Source organism: Lutra lutra, chromosome 8 (genome assembly GCF_902655055.1).
Source record: "Lutra lutra chromosome 8, mLutLut1.2, whole genome shotgun sequence".
In the NCBI taxonomy this organism is placed as follows: Eukaryota; Metazoa; Chordata; class Mammalia; order Carnivora; family Mustelidae; genus Lutra; species Lutra lutra.
The window spans coordinates 119,939,618-119,964,784 of record NC_062285.1 but is presented as its reverse complement, the minus strand read 5'-3'; the positions used below and the strand labels follow the sequence as shown (position 1 = coordinate 119,964,784).

The 25,167-nt window shown below is 34.1% G+C and overlaps 1 protein-coding gene across 2 annotated transcripts in view; it reads left to right on the top strand.

Annotated features, from left to right (window-relative positions):
• CDK17 (cyclin dependent kinase 17) overlaps window positions 1-25,167 on the top strand; it is a 115,157-nt gene that overhangs the window by 73,169 nt on the left and 16,821 nt on the right. For both annotated transcript variants that reach the window (XM_047739410.1, XM_047739411.1), the window contains exons 2-6: window positions 952-1,098; window positions 7,353-7,517; window positions 11,636-11,769; window positions 14,977-15,102; window positions 24,700-24,756. In XM_047739410.1, coding sequence (XP_047595366.1) covers window positions 981-1,098; window positions 7,353-7,517; window positions 11,636-11,769; window positions 14,977-15,102; window positions 24,700-24,756 — 600 coding nt within the window. In that variant the 5' untranslated portion in view covers window positions 952-980. The remainder of the gene's footprint in view (window positions 1-951; window positions 1,099-7,352; window positions 7,518-11,635; window positions 11,770-14,976; window positions 15,103-24,699; window positions 24,757-25,167) is intronic.

Genomic DNA, 25,167 nt, shown 5'->3' with positions numbered 1-25,167 from the left:
TTTATTTGAGACTCTACTACTATGAATTGTACCATTGCTGTATGTACCACTAAGAAAAAAAGAGGTTGTCTTTTTTTTCCCCCCAATTATATTTTATATCCTAATTTCAGAGAGGTTAAATTGTGGAGGAAAATATAATCCTAGTTTTAAATCTCAGCTCTATTATTTATTGTCCATTTGACTTCAGCCAGGGAACTTTTTTGAAGTTATTAGTTTATTTGTGAAAATTGGGTATTGTAGCTGCTATAGATAGTCTACTCTTCAGAGTTAAGAAGACCTAATGAATTAAGCGCTATGAAAGTGTATATAGTAATGAGTATGCATTTAGTGCTATGAATTTGGCTTTTATTCTTCCTTCTAAAACTTGGCATTGTTAGGATAACAGGAAGAGAGGTTCCTAACAGCTGACCAAGGCGGGGGAAATGCAATATATTGGTTACATAAGAACTTAAAAAAGAAAATTCCTGTTGGAATTTTATACTATTTAATAAAGTATCAAACATCATTCTTTATTCTCTTTCCAGCCCCTTTCACTTCTCCTATTCCCCCATTTATATATCAAGATAACACTACTTCCAATGTGATGGTTGACATTTATAATGATGGGACCTACGCATCAAAATAGTATTGATATTTTAACTATATTGGTTTTTAAAAAACACATTTTAGGAAAATTTCTAACCCTTCTAAATTCGGTTGTGTTGCTGTAAACCTGTATTTTAATTTAGTTTTGTAAAATCCCCTGCTCTACTGGTGATATGGCATAAATATAGCATTAATCAAAGTGACTAGATCTTGACGGGGTTGGATTTTGTGGTGATTGATGGGCATGAGAATTTCTTTTTATATTCCTGGTTGGAAGATTCTCAGTAAACTCAGAATGACATTTTTCTTAAGCTTTAAAATATTTAAGAGCTTTAATTTTGTTTTCATTCTGTTCTGTTCTTTTAGGATATTTCAAGTCGCATTCAGTTGATAGGATGAAAAAATTTAAGAGAAGGCTATCCCTCACTCTTCGAGGAAGCCAGACTATTGATGAATCATTGTCTGAATTGGCAGAGCAAATGACTATTGAAGAAAACAGTAGCAAGGATAATGGTAAGTATTTGGGGGCTGGGGAGGAGAGGGAAGGAGAGATGCTTCCCCCTTTTAATTACTTTATAAATTGAATGTGAATTTACTTTCCCGATAAGTTCTCAATAGCTCCTTTTGTTTGTTTCTTTGTCTTGTTCTCTGGTTCACTTAGGAAACAGAAGACTGTGACTTTTGCTTACTTACTTATTGGAGTGTTTCATTTTTACTCCAGGAGTGTTACTATACCTAGTCTCTAACCCTTATGGATTCTCCTATCCTGTTTATCTTTGTTTTGTATTGTCTCTTAAATAAGGATAATTTCTATAATATTATCCTGGCTGTTAGGTTAACTTAAAAATAGTTATTTAAATTAATACAGCTTAAAAGTGTAAGTTTGTGAAATTCCTGTTTGAGGCTTCATCGCAGCTTTTTAACATTGTATATGCATGTGGACCATAGAAGACAAGGTTCACGACGTGAATGAATCTTACTCTTCTTATTTTATATTTACTGCAGGGTCTATCCATAATATTTAGCACACTTAATAGTAGATCAACATACAATATTTCACATGCTTGGCAGTTCTGTAGTAGTACACAGATGTTGATATAAAATGAAAAGAGCTTCTTTGAGTGGATTAAAATGTAAAATCCTGATGAAATTTATAGAACAAGGCTGCATATTCAAAACTGAAATAACCCTAGGGATGTCCTAATAATAACAAGGAAGGAGTTACAGGAATGACTGCCAGTATGTCATGAAGTACACATTCTCTGGCAAGCCTTTCTTGCCTGTACCTGAAATTCTTCTGTTAGAAATTTGTGGCCTGTGGGTGAAAACATGAATGAATACCCCTACCCATTTCTGCTGAATGTAGATGTCTTTGTTGTGAGAGAGGGAAAGATACAATGTAAAGGGCTCTAGACTTTAAGTTAGAAGTCATGGATTAGAATTTGGGGTACACTAATACACTTATACCCTCATTAGTTGTATGACTCTGACTGAGTAAGTAAGTTACCTTACTCAAGCCTCAGTTTATCTCTTTTCTCAGAGGATCATTATTTACTCAAGTCTGTCTGGCTAGTTGTAATAGGGGAGAGGAGAAATAGATGATGAGTTCAGTAGAAAATTTAATAATAATTTGGATATAACTTACATGTAGGAGGGGGACACATCTTGCATTTGGGTCAAAACTCAAAAGACAGTTTTATGTCTTACTTTTTGTACCAGGAGCAAAATCCTTAATTCTCCTTCAAACCTCCTTTGAATTCTTGGTATTTTTATTAAGCCCTGTGGGGTTTTTTTGTTTTGTTTTTTGTCTGTTTGTTTTTAAGAGAGGGTGGGGGGAGTGGCAGAAGGAGAGGAAGAGAGAATCTATAGGGTTCAGTCTCATTGCCCTGAGATCATGACTGGAACTAAAATCAAGAGTGGGATGCCTAAGCTGACTGAGCCACCCAGCCACCCCAGTGATTGTCTTAATAGTATTTTAGACATAGCTTAGAAAGTTAAGACATTTCAGGATCTTGTCTAAGTAGTTAACCTTACTCTGATGAGAAGATATATTAAAATTACTGAATTTGATGAGGGGAATAGGTGACAATTTAAATAAGAGATGGAAAATAAATCACAGTTATACTAAAAAAAAGTGTTTTGTTTTATATATACTATTTGGGGCTTTCAACTGCAGCTACAACAAAAATTACTTTTTTTTTTTCAACTGAAATTCTTCAACTAAGAAAACTGCATCTTAATGTTATTAGGAAGTATAATAAAACTTAACAGAATGCTGCTTCTCATGATTATTTAGAATCTGAAGAAACCTTAAAAGGCAAACAAAGCTTGAAATGTAATTTTCCAGATAGTCCAGTTTCTTTTCTTTATTACTCAGTCTGTGCACTGGGTCAGTTTATTACAATGTTTAGAGTCAACAAGCCTAATTGATGGATATTATGAAACTTTGTTGTACTCCCAGTTTGTTTCCTTTCTTCTGATCTGATACATGATAGCAGTGACAGGTTTTTTTACGATAGTAGATGACATATAAATTCTAAGTAGTGCCTAACTGCTACAAATAGCAGAGGTCCATGAGAGGATGAGGTTGAAAACACAGACTATGGATGTGTGTAGGGTCTGATTAGGATCTGATATTAATAGTGTTTGTAAGAGCAGGATTAGGATGGGCTACTAAAGAGTACAGGATGGGCTACTAAATTGTATGTTCCTGCTCAGAGTAGTTCACATAATCAAAAGATCCAAGTGAATAAGATGCATAAAATCATAGTGATTGACATGTTATGATGTTAAAAAAATCATTGGGAAGTCTTACTTTGAACTAACTACTTTGTAGAATAAGAAAGATCTGCTGTTTTTCATATAGATTTCCATTACTTTAAAAAATTATGTTAAATTACATAATGTGTAATTTACTATTTTAACCATTTCGAAGTTTCTGGTTTTAGTGGCATTAAGTACATTCACATTGTCATGCAACCATCACATCTCCACCATCTATCCCCAGAACTTTTTCATCATTCCAAACTGAAACTCTGTACCCATTAAATAATAGCTCTCTGTTTTCTCCTTCCCTCAGTCCCTGGTAACAACATTCTACCTTCTGTCTCTGTGAATTTGCTTGTTCAAGGTACCTCATATAAGTGGAATCATACAATATTTGTCTTTTTGTGTCTGACTTCTTTCACTTAGCATGATGTCTTAAAAATTTCCATTTTTTATTTTATTTTATTTTATTTTTTTGACAGATCACAAGCAGGCAGAGAGGCAGGCAGAGAGAGAGGAGGAAGCAGGCTCCCTGCTGAGCAGAGAGCCCGATGCGGGGCTCGATCCCAGGACTCTGAGATCATGACCTGAGCCGAAGGCAGTGGCTTAACCCACTGAGCCACCCAGGCGCCCCTAAATTTCCATTTTTTAAAATGCAACATATTATCTTCATGAATTGCCCAGTTCATTGCTGTCATACTCTTGAAATGTTGGGATATTTTATGATTCGTGGACCCCCTTCTCCTTTCTATACACTCTCCTTAGGCTGATGTTGTTCAGTCCCATGATTGCTGATAATATGTGTATACTGACTACTTTAAATCTATACTTCTAGTCAGGACTTTTGTCTGGATCTCTAGATTCATATCCAGATATTAGTTGACTTCTCCACATAGGTGTTTAATAAGAGTCAAACTTAATACTACCAAACCAGAATTCTTGATTTCCTTCCCCCCAAATCTGCTTCTTTTCCAACTTCCTTCACTTAACCTAAACCACTTAAAACTAAAAAATCAGTAATTATCCTTGATTTTTCTCTCTCCTTCACTGTTCTGTTCCCCCTTCTCCCCTTTTCTGCTATTCTACTTTCCTTTGTATTTACTACGTAAATAATTTTTAAAAACTATTAATGATAGTCATTTATATGCTTGATAACATGTTTCCAGCTATTGCAGCTTTAAAATTTTTCTTTAGATAGATGTTTTTTAATATAGATCCTCACTAAAAGCTGGATGGGAGAGTATGTATGAAAGTAATTTTGCAGCCATGTCTGCTAGCCGTTTGGTTCTATCTTTATAATATATCCTAAATTTGCCTACTTCTCTCCATTCTAGGCCAGGCCAGACTATAATAGTCTCTTCCTTCCATTTCCCCTCTGTTGATTCCCTCTCATCTGTTCTCCAACAGCAGCAAGAGTGATGTTTAAAATTTTTAAATTTCAAAAATTTAAAAGTTTAAACAACTTACTTTAAACAACTAGTAAGTTGCAAATGTGGTATCAAGAGGTTCCTTGTGCCCTTCTCTCAGTTCCCTCCCTTAGTTACATCTTTCTTAACTGTAGACCATTATCAAACCCATGAAATTAATACTGGAATAAATGGGAGTATAGTTTTTGTCATTTTATCAAATGTAGATTTGTATAACCATCACTGCAGTCAGGAAAAGGAAGTATTCCATTATCAGAAAGAGATCCCTTTCACGCTACCTCTTTATAGTTATACCACCTCTTACCTCCCACCATCCCTGACCTCTCAGAATGATGTTTTTAAAACGTGAATGAGATCATATTACTGCCTGTTTCAAAGCTACCGTAACTGATTCCAATTTCAGAATAAAATTTGAACTTTTATGGTTACATACAAACATGCTTATCTCTCTGACCTCACTAAATATATGTAGTACAGCTACACTTGCCTTTTTTGTGTTCCTCTAACACAGTGTTTTCAGAGTTTGATCCCCAGACCAGCAACATCAGCGTCACCTGAGAATTTGTTAGAGATGCACATTTTTGGATTCTGTGTCAGATATACTGAGTCAGGAGGTCTGGGGGTAGAGCCCAGCAGTCTTGTATTTTAACAGGTCTCTGAGGGTGATACTGAAACATGCTTAAGTTTGAGGATCTAGCAAGTCAAACTCCTGCCACATGTCGACTTTTGCAGTAGCTTTATCTTCTGGAATATCTTTTAACTCACCATCACCTATCTTCCCAAGATGGGCTCTTTCTTGCATTTCTATCTCTGTCAAAAATACTTCTACAGAGAGAACTTTACTCAGTATCCAGTGTAAAATAGCTACACCTTTATTTTTTATATATTTTATATAAAATATAAAATATTTATATATATAAATATATATATATTATATTTATATATTTTATACCTCTTTTGTATATTACCTATCATATCTGATGTTTTTATTATTCATTAGTTTCTTATTTGTTTCCCCTCCATAAGATCTTATAATCTTAGAGAGTAGTAGCTTGCTTGTTCTGTTCACTTGTTAATGCCCAGGACCTGGAATGGTAGGCATACAATAAATAAATGTCCCCTTAATAATTGAATGTTTTTATGCTCTCCTTTTTTTCCTCCTATATTCCTTAAGACTGTAAAGCTCTAATCCCCAGGATAACTTTATAGAGCAACTAAAATATGTCTATAGACAGATTATTTCTGTATTTTATTATGATTCCCAATGTGAAATACTATAACCTAGAAAGAGAAAATTTTTTCTTACATATTCTAGCTTGTATCCTACACTGAATATTCAATTTTTGCATTTGTTTCAGATGCCCCTTCCCCATTCATTATTAAATCATTGGTTATTTTACTAGGCTTAAGTTAAGATCCCCCACATCCTTGATCAGCCAGCAACTGCCAAGGAACATATAAACCATGGGATGCTTTGGACAGATGTTATCTATTACGAGTTAGGTACTTTTTTCCAGTCTGGTATTCTACACAAATTAGATAATTTGGGCTCTATCTGAGCCCTAAGGATGCTTTGGCCCCATCTTCTTCTTCCCATTTTCTTTTATGCAGCCATTATCAGTAGAGGTGCAGGCCACTTCGTCGTCTTGTTCTTGGTGTCTGATAAAGCTTTACAGGTAGGGAAATACCCACATCAGGAGATATTCCTACTTCTGATGATCAGCTACAAAAGAAGAGCTGGCTCCATTTTAGAAGAGAAAAGATATTCAGAGAAGCCTAGTTCCTTTTAAAATTCCTTAGCTACTACCAATAAAACATAATTATAATACAAAAGGCTAATTATTTGTAATAGAAGACTTCATCATGTCTTTAACCTATATTAGAGCTCTTCTTTAGAGGTGGAAAGCAATCATGAAATTCCTCATAAGCATTACAAAACGGGATTTCTCCCATTTATAATTAACTAACTTTTAAGTATTATATATTTTGTAAATGTTTCTGCTTGTTTATAAGTCTGTAATTTCTTAAAAAAAACTTTATATTAAAAGTCCCACATTTTGGGTAATAAATTTCAGAACCTCTATATTGATATGTGCTTAAGTACTTCTGTGTTTATCTATTAACTGATATACCTTTTGAATGTCTAGAAGGGAAGGATATAAATGCCTTTAGGTCATGACTATGTCTTTATATTCTATAGCATGCCTAATTATAAGGCATATATGAGGCAGTTAGTAAATGTGGGGGTAGTTTGGAAACAAGCTTGGGATATATTAAAATAAGCAAATGGATAAAATCTATGGGCTGTGTTAGTTTTGAATGCTAACCAATTTTGGTTATAAAAGAAGTGGATACTTAAGTGATTAAACCAATTTCAAATATTAAAGCATTTTCTCTAAGTATTTTTTCATGGAAATTATTTTAATTCTGGTTCTTTGTATAGATAGCCAAAGAATTCTTAAATGTTACTGATCTCATAAACCTTTTGTTTTCTGTTTTGCTTTCTCAATCCTTCTCATGTGATCCTGGATCTTGGGCTGTTAATGGAATGATTTTGGATACTGTGAACCACAGAGCCTATTGTGAAGAATGGCAGGCCTCCAACCTCTCACAGTATGCATTCCTTCCTCCACCAGTACACAGGGTCCTTCAAGAAGCCCCCATTGCGGAGACCACATAGCGTTATTGGAGGAAGCCTTGGATCCTTCATGGCAATGCCCAGAAATGGAAGCAGATTAGGTAATTTAATGGTCTTTTTTTTTTTTTAAACTTTCTGACTCTAGTTTTTTAAACTTTCTGAATTTACTGAATGTAGCTATTTTTTTTTTATTGTTGTTGTTATTTAAAGATTTTATTTGTTTATTTGACAGACACAGTGAGAGAAGGAACACAAGCAGGGGGGAGTGGAGAGGGAGAAGCAGGCTTCCCGCTGGGCAGGGAACCCAGTGCAGAGCTCTATCCCAGAACCCTGGGATCATGATCTGAGCTGAAGGGAGACGCTTAAATGTCTGAGCCACCCAGGCACCCGGCTATTGTTGCGGTTGTATGGAAGTCATCCAGCCTTCATTATCTGATTTTTTTTTCTTTTTGTAAAATAAAGATCAAGTGGAAAATAACAGAGATAGCAGAAAGATGGAAGGCTATAGAAAGGTACTAGTATTGACACTACAGAGGAGTAATATTTGAAAACCCGTCCATCAGGAAGAAAACAAAACCCCTAGGAGATGGATGCCAGATTTCAAGATGAATGGCATCTCAAGATGGTACTTAATTTAGGGTCATACCATAGTAACTTCAGATTATCACCGTACAATAGCCCAGTGCAATGATTCGTATACATGATTGTCCCCTGAGTTGCTATTCTGAAGTCACTATTCTATTCTAAGTATTTAGGAAAAATGCATACCTGCAAGTTTCTGTTTATCTCTCTGGTCTTTTTTGATAGCATTTTACTATCACCTTGTGATTTTTAAAATCATTTTAAAATAATGGTTTTATAGTCTCCTGATATTTACTGAAGTTTCTGAGGTTTTTATTTTACTCCTTGCTTTATCTGCTTCCTTTGCAATGGCAGGTTATTTCCTCATGTGTTTTGTTAATTTGGGGAATATGAGCTTTTATTTATAGTGGGGTTTCACCTATGGGGAAATGTATGTAGCCCTATAGGTTTAACCCTATGGAATGGTGTGCTGGAGTTAGCTCACAGTGGGTTCATGAGGGATGATTGTTAAATTTTCAGGAATTTTGCAAGCTGGTTGTTAAATATAGCCATTATTAAAATTTAAATGTTAAAAACCTGTAATTAAGTAAACTAATTAAAAACAAAAGTAATGAATCTTTAAAAGTCACTATTTCCAAATTATTTTACTACACTTTACTAATACCGCTACTTTTGGGGTTATTTCTGTTGTATCTGTAATAGTGAAAATTTTATGTAATGGTTTATACATTTCTTCCCAACTCCATACTCAGGGATGGTCATATTGTAGCTTGAAGTTGGCCATGAAGGGAGTGTTTACCTTACCGAAATTGGATAATACTTCAGATCAGGACTTGATTTCTTGTTATGTTGTTTAGATTGGCATACTTTTCTGCAAAGGTCCAGATTGTAAAATTTTTCAGGTTTTGTGGGCCACATATGGTCTCTGTTGCATATTTTTCTTTTTAAAATAACTCTTTAATGATATAGAAAATATTTTTAGCTTAGGAACTATATAAAAATAGGTCATATTTGCTGATTTTGGTTCTGAATTTAAGAAAATAATATTGAAAGTGTTTGTTGTATCTGTAGCTTTTACAGTTGTGAATGGCACAAAATTGAGCCATCTGAGAAGTAAATATTCTTTCAGTACTCAAAAACTATTACCTGATTCAGCGAAGAAGTTGCTCACACCAGTGACAAATGAGTGAAATTTTGACATAAGCCTTCATTGTTTCACTTTTCTCTTATTAATGGAAATTAAAATACTGATAATCATGTTGGAACTATACTTGTTTGTTAATGACTTGAACAGTTTCTTGGTTGAGTCAGGTGGTACTCAAGTATTTATTCATAGTCTGAGGTTCATATGCTCCTTTGTAGTCCTTTTGCAGTAGAACAGATTTAAGTCTGCCCTTTTATTACTTTGAGAGTCTCATGCCTTTCTTTAGGAAACTCTCACTTGCACCTGGGACATCTGACACTTCCCCTTTTATCCCAGTTTGGCAGCTAAACCCGGACACCTTCTTACCAAGATCTACGACCCCTCCCTGAGAGAATAACAAGAGTTAATCTATACATAACAGCTTTTGACTCTCAGTTCTCTTTGTCTTTTCTTCCTTGGTATTATGCACAAATGCTCGCAAACTCAGCTATACATTTTAAAATATTATTACATTTTACTCAACATTTCCTTGAGGAAGGAAATAGAAGGCATGGTTAAATTATCTTTAACATTTTAAAAGTGTGACAGAAAAGAATACTTGGACTCCTATGTGTTGTATACCATCAAATTAGGAATCAGTTACCATTACATTTTATTGCCAAGTTAATTTTTTGTTCAAATCTTCACATAAAATTTCTCTAGAGATCTTTATGTAATTGGAGTATATTCTGAAATTACGTATCAGTCTATTATAAACTATCATATTTGCAACTGCTTATCAGTGTAAGAATTTTTTCAATAATGGGTTATCAAGGAGTGCCTGGGTGGCTCAGTTGGATAAGCATCTGACTTGATTTCAGCTCAGGTCATGATCTCAGGGTTGCGAGATCGAGCCCTCTGTTGGGCTCTGCACTGGGTGTGGAATCGGCCTAAGATTCTACCTCTCCCTCTGCCTGCCCCCCCATGCACTCTCTCTCTCTAAAAAAAAAAAACCATAATGGTTTGAAGACAAAAAACAAAAATATAGGAATTTTAAGTCTGATTTGATAAGATCCTTGAGTTCAGTTTTCTGTTAAACAGTTCTCATTTTCATAAAGCATGTATTCTTTAAAAATACAAATTTGTAACTATAAAATACTATTTTGTTTTACATACTGGTATTTCATATAACATTTCGTTGAAAGAAGAAGTACACTTACCTAGTGCATTCTTTGATTTTTTGTTAATATTCATTATTGGATTATTTGTTGAGCACCTTCTAAACACCAGGAACTTTGTTCATTTTGGGGAATATAAAAGTGAATAAGCTAAATCTTGCCCCCAAGGATCTCATAACTTGGTACAAAATCATCTGAAACCAAAAAATGCACTTCAGTGCAGTGGATGTGGTAAGTGTGGACACAATAGTCATCTGTGTCTGAGAGTAGAAAGGATATCACTGAGTGATGACAAATGAACATAGTTTTGAAAAATAAGTATGAGTTCACTAAATTGGTAAATTGGGGAAAGGCATCTCTTATGGATAAAAGAGGGGGGGGAGTGTATTGTGTCCAAGCACTCTAGCATGAAGCAATATGATACTTTTTGGAGGATGAATAATTGTATAAAGAAAACTGTGGTGAGAGATGTGTTTGATATCTAGCATTTGTTTCTGGTGTGGAACTCTTGCTAGATGAATTACAGGATGATTGACAGATGCAAATAGGGAGCAGGTATATACGTGTATATAAGTTTGTTTTTAATATTACCAGATGGAATTAATCTTCCTCCTCTCTTCTCCCATTTAACTTTTATCTTTAATAATAATAAAAGAATGATGACACTTTGTATTGTAATTTAAATGTATTTTTTTCCTCCAAACAGGTTTTTGGTGGTCACAAACTTATTTCTATAATTAAATAGATATTTAGAAAATAATTTTTGAATTTTTAAGTTTTTTTAAATTTTTAACACTGTGGAGAGGGGAAGCTGCATTAGTGGCTTTGAAAACTTTTTTTTTTTTTTAAAGCATATTCAAAGAAGTAGATCATTTGACTGTAGACCCAGTGGCACATTATTTTACAGAAAAAATACTAAGCTAAATAAAAGGCAGAAGACCAGGTTTCTATTTTAGCTCTGCCTTTAGGCTGTGTAACCTTTGAAAAATCATTTAACCTTTCAAAGTCTCAGTTCCAGGATCTGGAAAATGAGAGAACTGACTAAATAATCCTTGTGGTATTTCTAGTCTGTAATTTTATTATTCAGCTCTTAATAATAACTTGGATGTTAATTGTTTGCATAGTTTTTCATAATCAGAGTGTGAAAGGTTTCTAACTAGTGTTTCAAGACATCTGAGTTACATTTGGATCTATTAGCTACACAGAGCAACCAGAATGTAAAAAACTTTTTTATGATTTTATGTGTTGGCTGTCTATTATAGTGATAATAAATTGTGATATAGTAAGGTATAATGCCTCTCTTTGAAGATAAATGATGTTTCATTTTGTGATACAGATATTGTTCATGAAAATCTAAAAATGGGATCAGATGGTGAGAGTGACCAAGCTTCTGGAACATCATCTGATGAAGTACAGTCACCTACGGGTGTTTGTCTTAGAAATCGTATACATAGACGGATCTCAATGGAGGTAACCATATGCCTGCGTATGTGTGTTTGTGTATATGAATACACATATACATCTAATAGTAAATATGAAGGCACATGACAGTGTAAGAAAATTGTTTCTTTGTATTAGTAAAGAATAGTCTTGTGAATATTTCCTTTGTTCTAATTATCTACTATCCCAAGGCAAGTATACGTTAATTGTATTTAACAGTCTGCAAAACACATGTAGGGTCCCTGTAAGGGAAATGTGAATTTTCAAAAATACTGGAAATTCAGAATGATACTTTAGCAAAATGTTTTTTTTTTTCTTTTCAGAAAATAGGATTTTAATTATATTCTTTAGGTTCATCTGGATACTTAATATTTTATAAATATTTCAGATTTTAAAATGTATACATAAAATAAGCACCAGCTTTTTTTTTTTTGCTTTATATTATAAATATAGGTTTCCTTTCCTTTATGGGTTATTATACCTACTAATTTCTATAGAACATACAAGTTATGTCTTCATATAAAAGAATTAATACCTCATGTATAACCTTAATATCGAAATTGATTATGAATGTTATTTCAGTGTATATTATAGATTAAAATAGTTTTCTCCAAAACAGTTGAGCTTGTTTTGAATTAAGAATATTATTAAATTTTTTTGGTGCTTTTGAGTTGAGATTATAGTGCTTGGGGTATCTGTCCTGTTGGTTGATTTGCATTTTCATTGATAAAATATTGCTTCTAAATCAGATAAAGAGCAGTAAAAACAGTATCAGCTTTCTAAATGATAAATTAATATTTTCAGCTCTTGAGATCAACTTGATATCTGTTCATATCACTGTAAATTATATCTGAATACATTTATCAGATTATATAAAATATAATTTAATCATAGGTTTAAAAGTTTTTTTATTACTAAGATTTTTATCTGAACTTTCTCATTCTTCCATTGAACTGTATTTATATTTTGCCCCAAAGGTGACAGTCTCTTGATGATATTCTTACTTTTGTTTATTATTATAGCAGAAAAGACTTCTTTCTTAACATCCTCCACATCTTGCATACACATATGTATTCTTATTTAGAATGTTTTGGATATTACTTTCTGTGTATGCTTCTAGATAGATTTTAAATATTCTAATAATAATGTTATTGTGATTTGTTTGGGATTATCTAAAATGTAAAACTAATATGGGAGAACAATTATCTTTTCATTATTTAGTCTTACAATTTGGGAATATGGTATATATTTCTGTACTTGAGTCATATATCTCTCAGTAAACATTTACATAGTTCCTATATATCTCAGCTTTGTTTTATAGTTTGGTTATATTATAGATAATAGGGATTTATGTTTTATAGGATTTATGTTTCTCCGTGTGACCGTATATGCAAGATTCCCTTTTAAGTTTCTCCGAAGTTCACATTTTATAAGTAAATAGAGTAGAATAGAAATGTGCCCCCCACCCCCCGCCTTTTAAGAGCCACCCTTGTATCCCTGGAATAAATTCCACTTAATTTTGGTGAATGACATGTGTATATATATTTAAATTTAATATTCATACTTAAATTAGGCTTTGTTCCCAACGTGGGGCTTGAACGCATGATCCTCAGATCAAGAGTTTAGTGCCCTACCAACTGAGCTAGCCAGGAACCCCTGATTTTTTTTCATGTATTGTTGGATCTGGTTGGCTAATGTTTTGTGGAGTATTTTTATGTCTATGTTAGAGATAATGGTGTGCAGTTATTTGTGTGTGTTTGTGTGTGTTGTCTTTATCTGGTTTTGGTATCAGGGTAATGCTGGCCCCATGGAATGAATTTGGAAGTTTGCTTTCCTCTCTTTTTAGGATAGTTTGAGAATAGGTATTAACTCTTATTTAAATTTTTGGTGGGACGAATCTGTGAAACTGTCTGGTCCTGGGCTTTTGTTTGTTGGGGAGTTTTTTGATAACTGCTTCAATTTTATTGCTGGTAATAGGTCTTTTCAGATTTTCTGTTTCTTCCTGATTCAGTTTTGGGAGGTTGTTACATGTTTCTAGGAATTTATCCATTTCTTCTAGGTTGTCCAGTTGCTGGCTTATAATTTTTCATAATATTCTCTTACAATCCCTAGCTTTTCTGTGGAGTCAGTTGTTATTTCTTGTTTTTCCTTTATGATTTTGAGTCCTCTCTCTCTTTAATTTTTTTTAGTCTGGGTAATGGTTTGTCACTTTTGTTGATCTTTCCTTTTTTAAATATTTATATGAGAGAGGGAGAGCATGCACACACACACAAGGGAGGGGCAGAGGGAGGAGAGAATCTGGAGCAGACTCCCCACTGAGCACAAAGCCCAGGCTCCATCTCTTGACCTTAGCCAAAAATCAAGAGTTGGATGCTTAACCAGCTGAGCGAGGTGCCCCAATTTTGTTGATCTTTTCAACAAACTAGTTCCTAGTTTCATTGATCTGGTTTTTTTTTTTTTTTTGGAGTCTCTATTTCATTTCCTTTTTTTTTTTTTTTTTTAAGATTTTATCTATTTATTTGACAGAGATCACAAGTAGGCAGACAGACAGGCAGGCAGAGAGAGAGAGTGGGGAGCAGGCTCCCCGCCGAGCAGAGAGCCTGATGTGGGGCTCAATCCCACAACCCTGAGATCATGACCTGAACCGAAGATAGGCTTTAACCCACTGAGCCATCCAGGCGCCTCTATGTCATTTATTTCTACTCTAATCTTTATCATTTCCTTCTACTAAGTTTGGACATTGTTCTTTTCTGGCTTCCTTAGGTGTAAAGTTAGGTTGTTTAGTTGAGATTTTTGTTGCTTTTTACTTCTTTCCATTGATACAGCTATAATAAAAGATTTCAGTTGTCTCACTATGTTGTGTACAAAACCTTACAGTATCTGCTTGGTTAGTTATTAAACTGGTCACATTTTGTGGTAGTCTTTGCATCTTCCTATATGGTATAATAATGTCTAAGTAAATTCCATGTGGAATTTACCAGTGAAAGGACTGAGAAATAACTGGGTTGCAGAGTACCATTTCTGTAGAACTATGTTGTATACTTTTGCTTACAGTAAATGCATTTACATTCAGATATTATATAAAGTCAACATGGATAACTTTGAAACTGTAATAAGACTTAGTTACTTATCATTAATAAATAATATAGTAGCCCATGAATTCAAAAGTGAAATGCTCTTGTCTCTTCTATTTGTGATTACCTACAAATACCTTCTTTCTCCTTTTTTTTCTTAAAGGATTTAAATAAGCGGTTATCACTGCCTGCAGATATCAGAATACCTGATGGATATCTTGAAAAATTGCAGATAAACAGTCCACCGTTTGATCAACCAATGAGCCGAAGGTCTCGTAGAGCTTCTTTAGTAAGTTTTCAGTCTCCTATATCTATGCTATCAAATCTGTTCATTTGATTTTTCTGGGTGTAAACATTTTACATTAATTTTTATATTTACTTTTTGAATAACTAAATTTTATTACATTCCTTTTTGGATTTTATTGCTTTCCAGTTCTTAAGGGTTAAAAGATATATATTGAAATATAATTTAAGCTATAGTCTATTTTAGTTTTTGGAAAAATTTTATTGATATATGCTAGAAGTAAAGAATAAGTATTGAATATATAAATGTATACTAGGAATACAGAAAAGTACATAAACCATAATTGTATAGCTCAGTGTATTTTTGCAAAGTTAATATACCTTGTAACCAGTACCCAAATCAATAAAAGAAAATTACCCAAATCTAAGGGGCGCCTGGGTGGCTCAGTGGTTTAAAGCTTCTGCCTTTGGCTCAGGTCATGACCCCAGGTCCTGGGATTGAGCCCTGCATTGGGCTCCTCTGCTTAGCAGGGAGCCTGCTTCCTTCTCTCTCTCTCTCTCTGCCTGCCTCTCTGCCTACTTGTGATCTCTGTCAACTAAATAAATAAAAAATCTTAAAAAAAAAAATTAACCCAAATCTGAGAAACTCCCTCCTGCCACCTGTCTGTTCACTTTCTCCTCCCACTTCCTCATCTGTAACCACATCCCTGCTTTCTCATGCCAAAGATTAGGTTTACCTATGTTTTCCATTGTTTTGTTTATATAATGCTTATAGTATATTTTAATATCTCAAGACTTTTTAAAATCTTCATATACATTCACATTCTTATTTAAAAGATGCTTTTGTTACTTCTGATTATTCATATTTAAACTTTTGAACTTTAATTGGCTATATAAATTATTAAAATACATTTTATACAAATATATAAAAGTGTATATTCACGTTTATATTATACAATATACATGGAAGAATAGACTGTATTCTTTTTTTGGGCTGGCCTCTTGCTGAATGTTATGCTCATGTTTCATCTAGTATGTTGCATATAGTTCATTTGTTCTTATGATTGCATGGTATTCCATTGTATACTATACTTTATTCAGTTTAGTTGAATAAACTAATAAACTAATAAACTGTTGATGGACACTTAAATATTTGGGCTGTTTTTAGTTTTTGGCTATTACCAAATAGTGATTCTATCATCATTCTTGTGCATGTATTTTGGTTAATATATGTAAGCATTTTTGTTGAGTACATACCTAGGAGTGGAACTGTTGGATCAGATTGTGTTCATATATTCAGCTTTCCTAAACACTGTCAAAAGAGTTTCCAAAGTGGTCATATCAGTTTACACTCGCATCATTATTTGACAGTTCTGTTTATTCTCCTTAGCCAATTTTTGATATTGTCTTTCTTTTTTAAAAAAAAAGTTTTAGCTTTTCTGGTGAGTGTGTAGTGTTACCTTATTGTGGTTTTATTTGCATTTTTCTGATGACTAAGCTGAACACCTTTTTATTTATTTATTTATTTATTTTTATTTTTTTATTTTTTTTTTTTTTTAAGATTTTTTATTTATTTATTTGACAGACAGAGATCACAAGTAGGCAGAGAGGCAGACAGATGGAGAAGGGGGAAGCAGGCTCCCTGCAGAGCACAGAGCCCGATGTGGGGCTCGATCCCAGGACACTGGGACCATGACCTGAGCCGAAGGCAGAGGCTTTAACCTACTGAGCCACCCAGGTGCCCCTTATTTATTTTTTTAAAAAATTTTATTTATTTGTCAGAGAGCGCACAAGCAGGTGGGCAGAGTGGCAGGAAGAGGCAGAGAGAGAAGCAGGCTCCCCGCTGAGCAAGGAGCCCAATGTAGGACTCTATCCCAGGATCTTGGGATTATGACCTGAGCCGAAGGCAGTGGCTTAACCGACTGAGCCACCTAGGCGTCTCTCGGCTGAACACCTTTTTAGTATTTAGTGGCCATTTAGACGTACCGTATTTTGTTATTTAACTGCTGAAGTCTGTCATCTTTCTTCTTCTGGTTTTTCTGCCTTTTTCTTATTGATCTATGGAAATTCTTTATACATTCTGTATAAAGAAACTGAGTTGTAGGTCTTGCAGGTATCTTCTAGCATATGGCTGTTGACCTTTGCAATTGCATTAAGCGTCACTGATTGAAAGGTCAGCTTTCCCTGTTGCGGTGTCACCTTTGACATAAGTTCAGGTGATTGTATATGTAAGGATCTCTTTCAGATGGTTATAGTCCTATAGAATGAGTGCATATTAAAGTGCTGTAGAACAACAGAAGAGAAAGCAAGTAAAATGACTTTGCATATCACACGCTTAGAGAGGAGAGAGTGCTTGAGCTGGCTCTAGAAGTATGGGTAGGAACTTGTCAGGTTGATAACAGGTAGAAGGGTGTTCTAAGCAGAGGAAACTTGATGTACTAATACCCACAGTATGAATGTATGTATGTTGGGGAAATTATAACTGATATGAAGGGTAAATGTGGAATAAGATTAAAGAATAGGGCTTGAAAGAATAGGATAAATCCAAACTGTAAAAAGCTTTGGCTATCAGGCCAGGTGGAAGTCTGAACTTCATTCATCCTATGTAATGGACCTCAGAGGTATTGATTTAAAGAAGGGCTGACGTAATCACATTTTTGTTTCATAACAGTGGCTTCAGGAAAAGTGTAAATGAAGTAGAAGGACAGAAAGACTAGAGGCAGGGAGATAGATTAGGAATTTACTCAAAATTTGGGATGATGTGGCAGTCATGTGGAAATGGGAAGTAGAACCCAGATCCTCAGACCATAGAGATAAAATAGGTAGGACCTCTGGTAGTCAGCTGAACTTTGTGTCTGAAGGAAGAGCATTTGGTGAGGATTCCTGGATTGCTAGCAGTTGTTATTTTTCTTTTTGCATATTATATCATGAAATGTTTTTATCCACCAAAAACTTGTGTTTGATTACATATTCTAAAGAATAAAATTACCTTATGCTGTGTCTCACATGAGCACATTGTTATTTGACATTCATCATTGTATAATAAAGTAAAAGTATAGTGCCAGCTGGATTTTGGTATGTAGGTTTATGATCACCGTAGTTTTGTTTCACTGCCTGAGACATTTTTTAAAAAGTAGCTTTGCCATTTGAGTACCCATTTGAAAGTGTTCTTTGGCTATCGATTTTTATCAAAGATTAGTACTTAGGGTAAATTTTTGAGTTATTGAATGTTCACATTGGGACTAAAGGTATGATTTAATTACCACATAATTCTTAAAGCTGTCCTTTATGAGCTATCTTTTCCAGTCTCCACGAAATTAAGGAGAACAGTGCCCTCTAATGAATGTTAAGTGATGGAGTTTTTATTGTGGTTGAGTATTCCTACTCATCTTCCTTGCTTTTTGATCCAAAGTGGTTTATAGATTTCAGATTAATTATGCCAGTTGGTTTCTACTAATGCACCCTTTTCATTATTTATCTACCTTGCTGAACTAAACCATGTGGTTTCTTTTGAAGTATATTAGGAAATTATTCTTCGCTAGGTTTTTGTATGAAGTGGAAGGGTTAGGGAATGGATGGAAAGGCGATGGGAGAAGAAATACATTCTTCACTTGTGTTAGAGCATGTTTCCATGGATAATACACTCCTTTTATTGCAAAATTTATTTATTTTAGAGAGTGTGCATAAGTTGGGGGAGGAGCAGAGGGAGAGGGAGAGAATCTCAAGCAAACTCTGTGCTGAGCACGGAGCCCAGCGCAGGGCACAATGCCACAACTCTGAGATCATGACCTCAGCCAAAAAAAAAAAATTTTTTTTTTAAGATTTTTTATTTATTTGACAGAGAGCACAAGTAGGCAGAGAGGCAGGCAGAGAGAGAGAGAGGAAGGAAAGCAGGCTCCCCGCTGAGCAGAGACCCCAATGCGGGACTTGATCCCAGGACCCTGGGATCATGACCCGAGCCGAAGGCAGAAGCCTTAACCCACTGAGCCACCCAGACACCCTGACTTCAGCCAAAATTAAGAGTCAGATGCTTTACTGACTGAGCCACCCATGCATCCCTGGATAATACACTCTTTATCTAAAAAAATATATTTTCAAGATAAAATATAAAATTTTAACCTTGTCTTTCTAAAAGTATAAAACTTTATATTTTTGCATATTTAATAGCAATGTAAAACCAATAGAGTAGTAAAAATAATATAAATCCTTTGAGTAGCAATTAAGAAACAAATCACAATTTCTGATGAAGAGAGACCTATAGTAGAGCTAATTGATTCTTCTATAAGTGTATGATCATCATCAGCAGTAGCAGCAGCCTAAAATGAACCTTCAGTATTGCTTGGTTGCCCTATGTTGTCTTTCTCTGGTTAATCCTTCCCCTCTCACTCTACACAGATGTCCTATATGATAAAGAAGAGAGAAGCCATTAACCAGAAACCGCCCTCATTTTTTTGAATAACAAACATGCAAATCTGTCTCCACTTGTACACATTCTGGCCTTTTCTTTTTTTTTTTTTTTAAAGATTTTATTTATTCATGAGAGAGAGCGAGTCATAGGAAGAAACAGGCTACCCACAGGGCAGGGAGCCGGATGTGGGACTAGATCCTAGGATACCAGAATTGTGACCTGAGCCAAAGGCAGATACTTAACCAGCTGAGCCACCCGGGCACCCTCTTTCCTCCCTTTAATTTTGAGGAATTGTCTTTCTTCCTATCCCTTCTCCTCAGGATGATTTAGAATATTTTTGCCATCCTGTATACTCATATATATTCAGTTTCCTTCTCTTGACTGAATTCTCCCTATTTTTATTTAAATACACTTTTCATTTTAGAAGAGTGTTAGATTTATAGAAGAATTTAAAAGATTATATAAAGAGTTCCCATACATATACCCAGGTTCTACTGTTACTAACGTTTTAGTTTAGTGTGTCACAACTAAGGAAATCAGCATTTTCTATATTACTGCTATTCCACACTTTATTATTTCCCTAGTTTTCCACTAATGTCCTTTTTATGTCCCAGGATCCCATCTAAGATACCACATTACGTTTAGTTTTTTTTTATCTTGTGTATTGGATTGGTGAAGTGCTGTTCAATATTCATTTATGGTTAAGTAGAAGTGAGCTGTTCTAACTCTTAACATATTTAGTTACACATTAGATTAGTGAATGGAAAGCCCACGTGCCAGTAGACAAGATTCATTAGAGCATTGATTCGCTTAGAATGATGGCATGCTCAGTGGAATTTTTGTGAAACTGTTAAGTGCAGCTCTAGTACACTGAAAGTCTACATATGAAAATATGCCTCATTATATTTAAATTATAGGTTTTACACATTCACAGAATCTGCTCTTCCTAACAATGATTTGGACTCCTCGTTTATGGCTTGAGCAATATATATCCTATGTCCTTTCTTATTTGTAAGAGTAGGTGAAAAAGTAGTGTATCAAGTCCTGATGTCTCTTAGAAATAGTAAATATATCATGGAGTGTGGAAGTGAGACTCAAAGTCCACTCACAATTTAATGTACCTTTGGTATATTATGAACAGAATTAAGATAGTACCATACTGATGGTAACATTAATTTTTGGAAGACAAAATTAGCAAGTAGAATAAAGGTTCTCAATCTCTTTTCTGCCCCGGACATTTCTATCAGTAACAGTAGTTCCATAATTCTCACAAGGAGAGAATAGGATGTTTGAAAAAAATCTCCCTTTGTCCCCTGTGTTTCTTATATATGCATTCACTTTTAGGATGGCATCTGTAGAACTTTTGCACATACTTCATTTGTTTTTAAGCTCAGACTACATTGCTAGCATGTTAATACCTCTTAAGGAAGGCACTTTTGTCATGAGCACTGGGTGTTACATGTAAGTGGTGAATCACTAAATTCTCCTAAAACCAATATTACACTATATGTTAACTAACCAGAATTTAAATAAAAGCTTGAAAAAAAAATATTTACAGCTATGATATGGTGATTATGTTGGCAGAGCCAGAGTAATCTGGAAATCTCCCATAATGCTCAATACTACTTACAGGTTATATTTAATTATAGAAAGGCTATATAATTTATTTTGGATTTTTAAAAAGTTTTCATGTGCTTATGGAGTCATCTGAACAGGAATTTGATTTGGGCTGCCAAGAAAGCCAGCTATTCTCGTGGAGCAATGAAATAACAAAAAATTTTCTTTGTTTGTTTGGAAAGTAGAATTAAGGAGATTTTATATTTTACTAGTATATATAAAGTTGGGGCTCCTGGGTTGCTCAGTTAGTTAAGCATCTGACCCTTAATTTCATCTCATGTCATGATCTCAGAGTTTAGGATTGAGCTCCACGCTGGCTCTGTGCTCAGCGGGGAGTCTGTTTGAGATTCTCTGCCTCTCACTTTGCCCCTACCCCAGCTTGTGGTGGCACTCTCTCTGTCTCTTTTTCTCTAAAATAAGTAAATCTTTAAAAAATAAAATATAAAACTTGCTGTTTGATTCCTTTAGCTATTTCTGTTTTTATGAAACTTTTAAACTATCATAAAGTAATCTAATGACGGAACTCAGTCTAGATTGTGAACTCAGGAAAGCTGGAATCATTTCTGTCGTCTTCACTGTATCCCCAGTACCTAACATTGTACTTGGTAAATGTTGAATAAATGAGCTTTGTCCTCTGTCCTCTGAATAATTTCTGTAGGAGAGCATGTCAACAAGCTAGTCATTATATCTATTGTTAATCTTGTCATGTTCAGCAGATAAAAATGCAAGCAAAATTTTCTAAAAATTCCATTTAAAGATTCAGTAAGTAATATTGACATGTAATTATTAAAGCCTTGAGGCTGGAAATTATTAAATGAGGTGGTTACACTTTATTCTGGCAGATAATTCACTAGTGTAACTGTACCTTTTGTCTGAATTCCTTGCCTGCCTGCATGATGAAATTCAGTAATGCTCTTTATCTTATAGATTGATTATTCAAATTTAAATTCAACTTTATAATTATAGTACAGTATTTACCTTTTTAAAAAGCAGACTTTCAGAATATTTTAATGATCTCACTAAATGTCATTCTCTGAAGAATGACTTTGTTATGTCAGTATTTGATTATCCCTTAGTTTATTCCTTATATACTTCATATAATATAGTAATCTCTATAACATTTTTATCTTTACAGGGAATTTGTAGTCCATTTACATATTCTTTAAAGCAAATATCAGCATTTTTGTCATAGCCACTAGACCATTGGACCAAAGTGTATTTAATGTTTTAAAGGAGTGCTAGTATTTATTTACCTAAAATAAAAGAGTGAACAAGAAAATTTCCCAACTCCTGTTAAGAAAAAGTTTCTAGCTTGCAGTCATATTTTTCTTCATGGTTCTTATTATTATAAGATATTTTTATTTTTCTCAGGGTCATTCATTGTTTTGTTTATACTAGTTTCCATTTATTATCAATAGTTTTTTCCCCTTCATGTAAGATATGACACAAAACTTAAAATTCATAGCAGAAGTGCAGTAGTTCCATATTTGTGAGTTTCATGAATTCTAGAGATAGGTCTAAGAAAATAAACACATTCTACCATAATTTATGTGACCCTAGCAATTAGCTTTTTTTCAAAGTAGTTGTGATCCTAGCTCAATAGGCAATAGATAACACTAAAAGACTATTCAGGATCAGGCTCTCATGTACCAGATAGTGGGCGATTTGCCACATTTTCCCTATTAAAGTTAAAAAACTCCATTTGTATTTGGAAAGTGTTACCTATTGTAGTTTTTATTATTCTGCAGTTACTGATAATAGAAAGCAAGGACTTAGTATCTCTCAATCACATATAAGACAGTGTACATAGGTGGATGGTGTGTGACGGTTCCAAAATCTCATTTTTTTAAAAAAAATAAAATTGCTTAAAAATACCACATAGTGAGAAGAATTTTAGAGAGGGCAAAAAGTTTTGCAGTCATCCATTAATACCACCTGTGACTGAAGTTTTTATTAGTTTAGCAAAATTGAATTAAGTACTATTAGACATACAGTTTTCCTCATGGTTTTTAACATGATATAAATCATTGTAACAAAAGGATTAAAAACGTTTCAATTATGCTTTACTAAAAACAGTAAAATTTAATTTAAAAAGATAACAGCTTATTTGGGGGACCTGTGCTATTTTTGGCCTTTCAACTTTGGGCAATTTACCCTACCAACATGGTAAGTGATGTTAAGTCAAATTGTCAAGTACTGTTTTTATTTTATTCAACACTTGTGGAAAAATTGCATATTTGAACCTTTAGAATTGGTCTAAAACATAGTATTTAAGGACCCAGTGTTATTTATACAACTTTGAGAGCTGAGATTGTGTATAAAAAAAATATTGTTTCCTTTCACTGGCTATTTGTTTAAGGGCATGATCACCATTCTCAGTGAGAAGTGAATCTTTAGACTGTTGCCTTTTCTAGGACCTACAAAGGAGTAAGAGAAAGCAATTTTAAGAAAATTCTTAATTTATCTGTTGCTGTTCTCTCAATCCCTGAGTTTTCATCTCTGCATTTTTTTCTTTTTCCTTAAATTTTTTTGTTGAGGCTTTTTGTTTTTAGTTTTTAAATACTAAGTTTCCATTACATATTTGGGTGTATTCCATCTACTTCGTTTATTGACTCCATACAGAAATGAGGCAAACAAGCTCAAGGTTTAAAAGCAGTGGTTTTACAAACTTATTTTTAAGGACTTTTTGAGAAAGGGTAGGGGTGTCAGATTTAGACTTACTACTTCTGCGTTAGTTTCCTGATCCATAATGGAGTGTGACTTGCACTTGTCTTTTTCATTGCATTTTGGTTAGGAAACCTGAAACAAGTAGTATTTTGTTGTTTGCAGTCTTTCCTAGGGAAGTCGAAGATTAGTGAAGGAAAATATGTAGGAAAATTACTTACTTTGCAGTTTTGCTAAAAAGGAAATCATGTAGTTGTCTTTTATAAAGTTCTTTAGTATCTTAAAATGCCTGTGGTGTCTTAAAATCTCAGGGCCTTAAATGAAAACATTTTTTTCTTAGCAGAATGTTAACCAATCTATTTAAAAAGATGATTTTTTTTTTAATTGTGAACTTTGATGTTTTAGAACCTTTGAATGTTCCAACATTGGATGTATTTTAAAACTTGACAGATGTTCAACAATTTAATTATAATCATATTTTTCTATTTCAAGACACTCTTTAGATCAGGAAAGTTTCAGAAGTTGAGGAAGAGGGGTGCCTGGTTGGCTCAGTTGGTAGATCATGTGAATCTTGATCTTGGGGTCATGAGTTCAAGCCCCATGTTTGGTGTAGAGCTTACCTTAGAAGAAATAATAAAAATAAAGTGCACTCTTTTAAAAAGAAAAAGGATAATATTTAAAAAAAAAATTGGGGAAGGAACAGATTGAAATTTTAAGAATACTAAATTTGTGGGGTGCCTGGGTGGCTCAGTGGGTTAAGGCCTCTGCCTTCGGCTCGGGTCATGATCCCAGGGTCCTGGGACGAGCCCCACATCGGGCTCTCTGCTCGGCGGGGAGCCTGCTTCCTCCTCTCTCTCTCTGCCTCTGCCTACTTGTGATCTCTATCTGTCAAATAAATAAATAAAATCTTAAAAAAAAAAAAAGAATACTAAATTTGTAATTGTTTGCTTTCAGTCAGAAATTGGGTTTGGAAAAATGGAAACCTATATCAAATTGGAAAAGCTTGGAGAGGTAAGCAAATATTTATTTCAATAATATAAAACACCTTTTTTTTTCTTGTTCATTATCCAAAGTCCACAGTTAGTCCACAGATTTTTACAACCTAGGGGGGAAAAAATGTAAGCACTGTTGTCTAAAAGATTATATCTTGTACAGAAAAGGCCACAGAATGTTAGAAGGAAGAAAACCTTCAATTCTTGAAATTATGGCATCAATTTGAAAGGAAATGAGTTTTTTTAGTTTGTAATCTTTTATTGAAGCAAAAAATACTGTGCTTTCTTGGTAACAAAATAGACATCTATCTGTTAGCCTCCTGGTAGTCTGTCGTCTGTGCTGTCATATGGAAAATTAAATGAGTTCAAACCTATGAGAAATCAAAATTTTATCTCTAAAGATGAAGACACATCTTATTGAAAGTTAAGG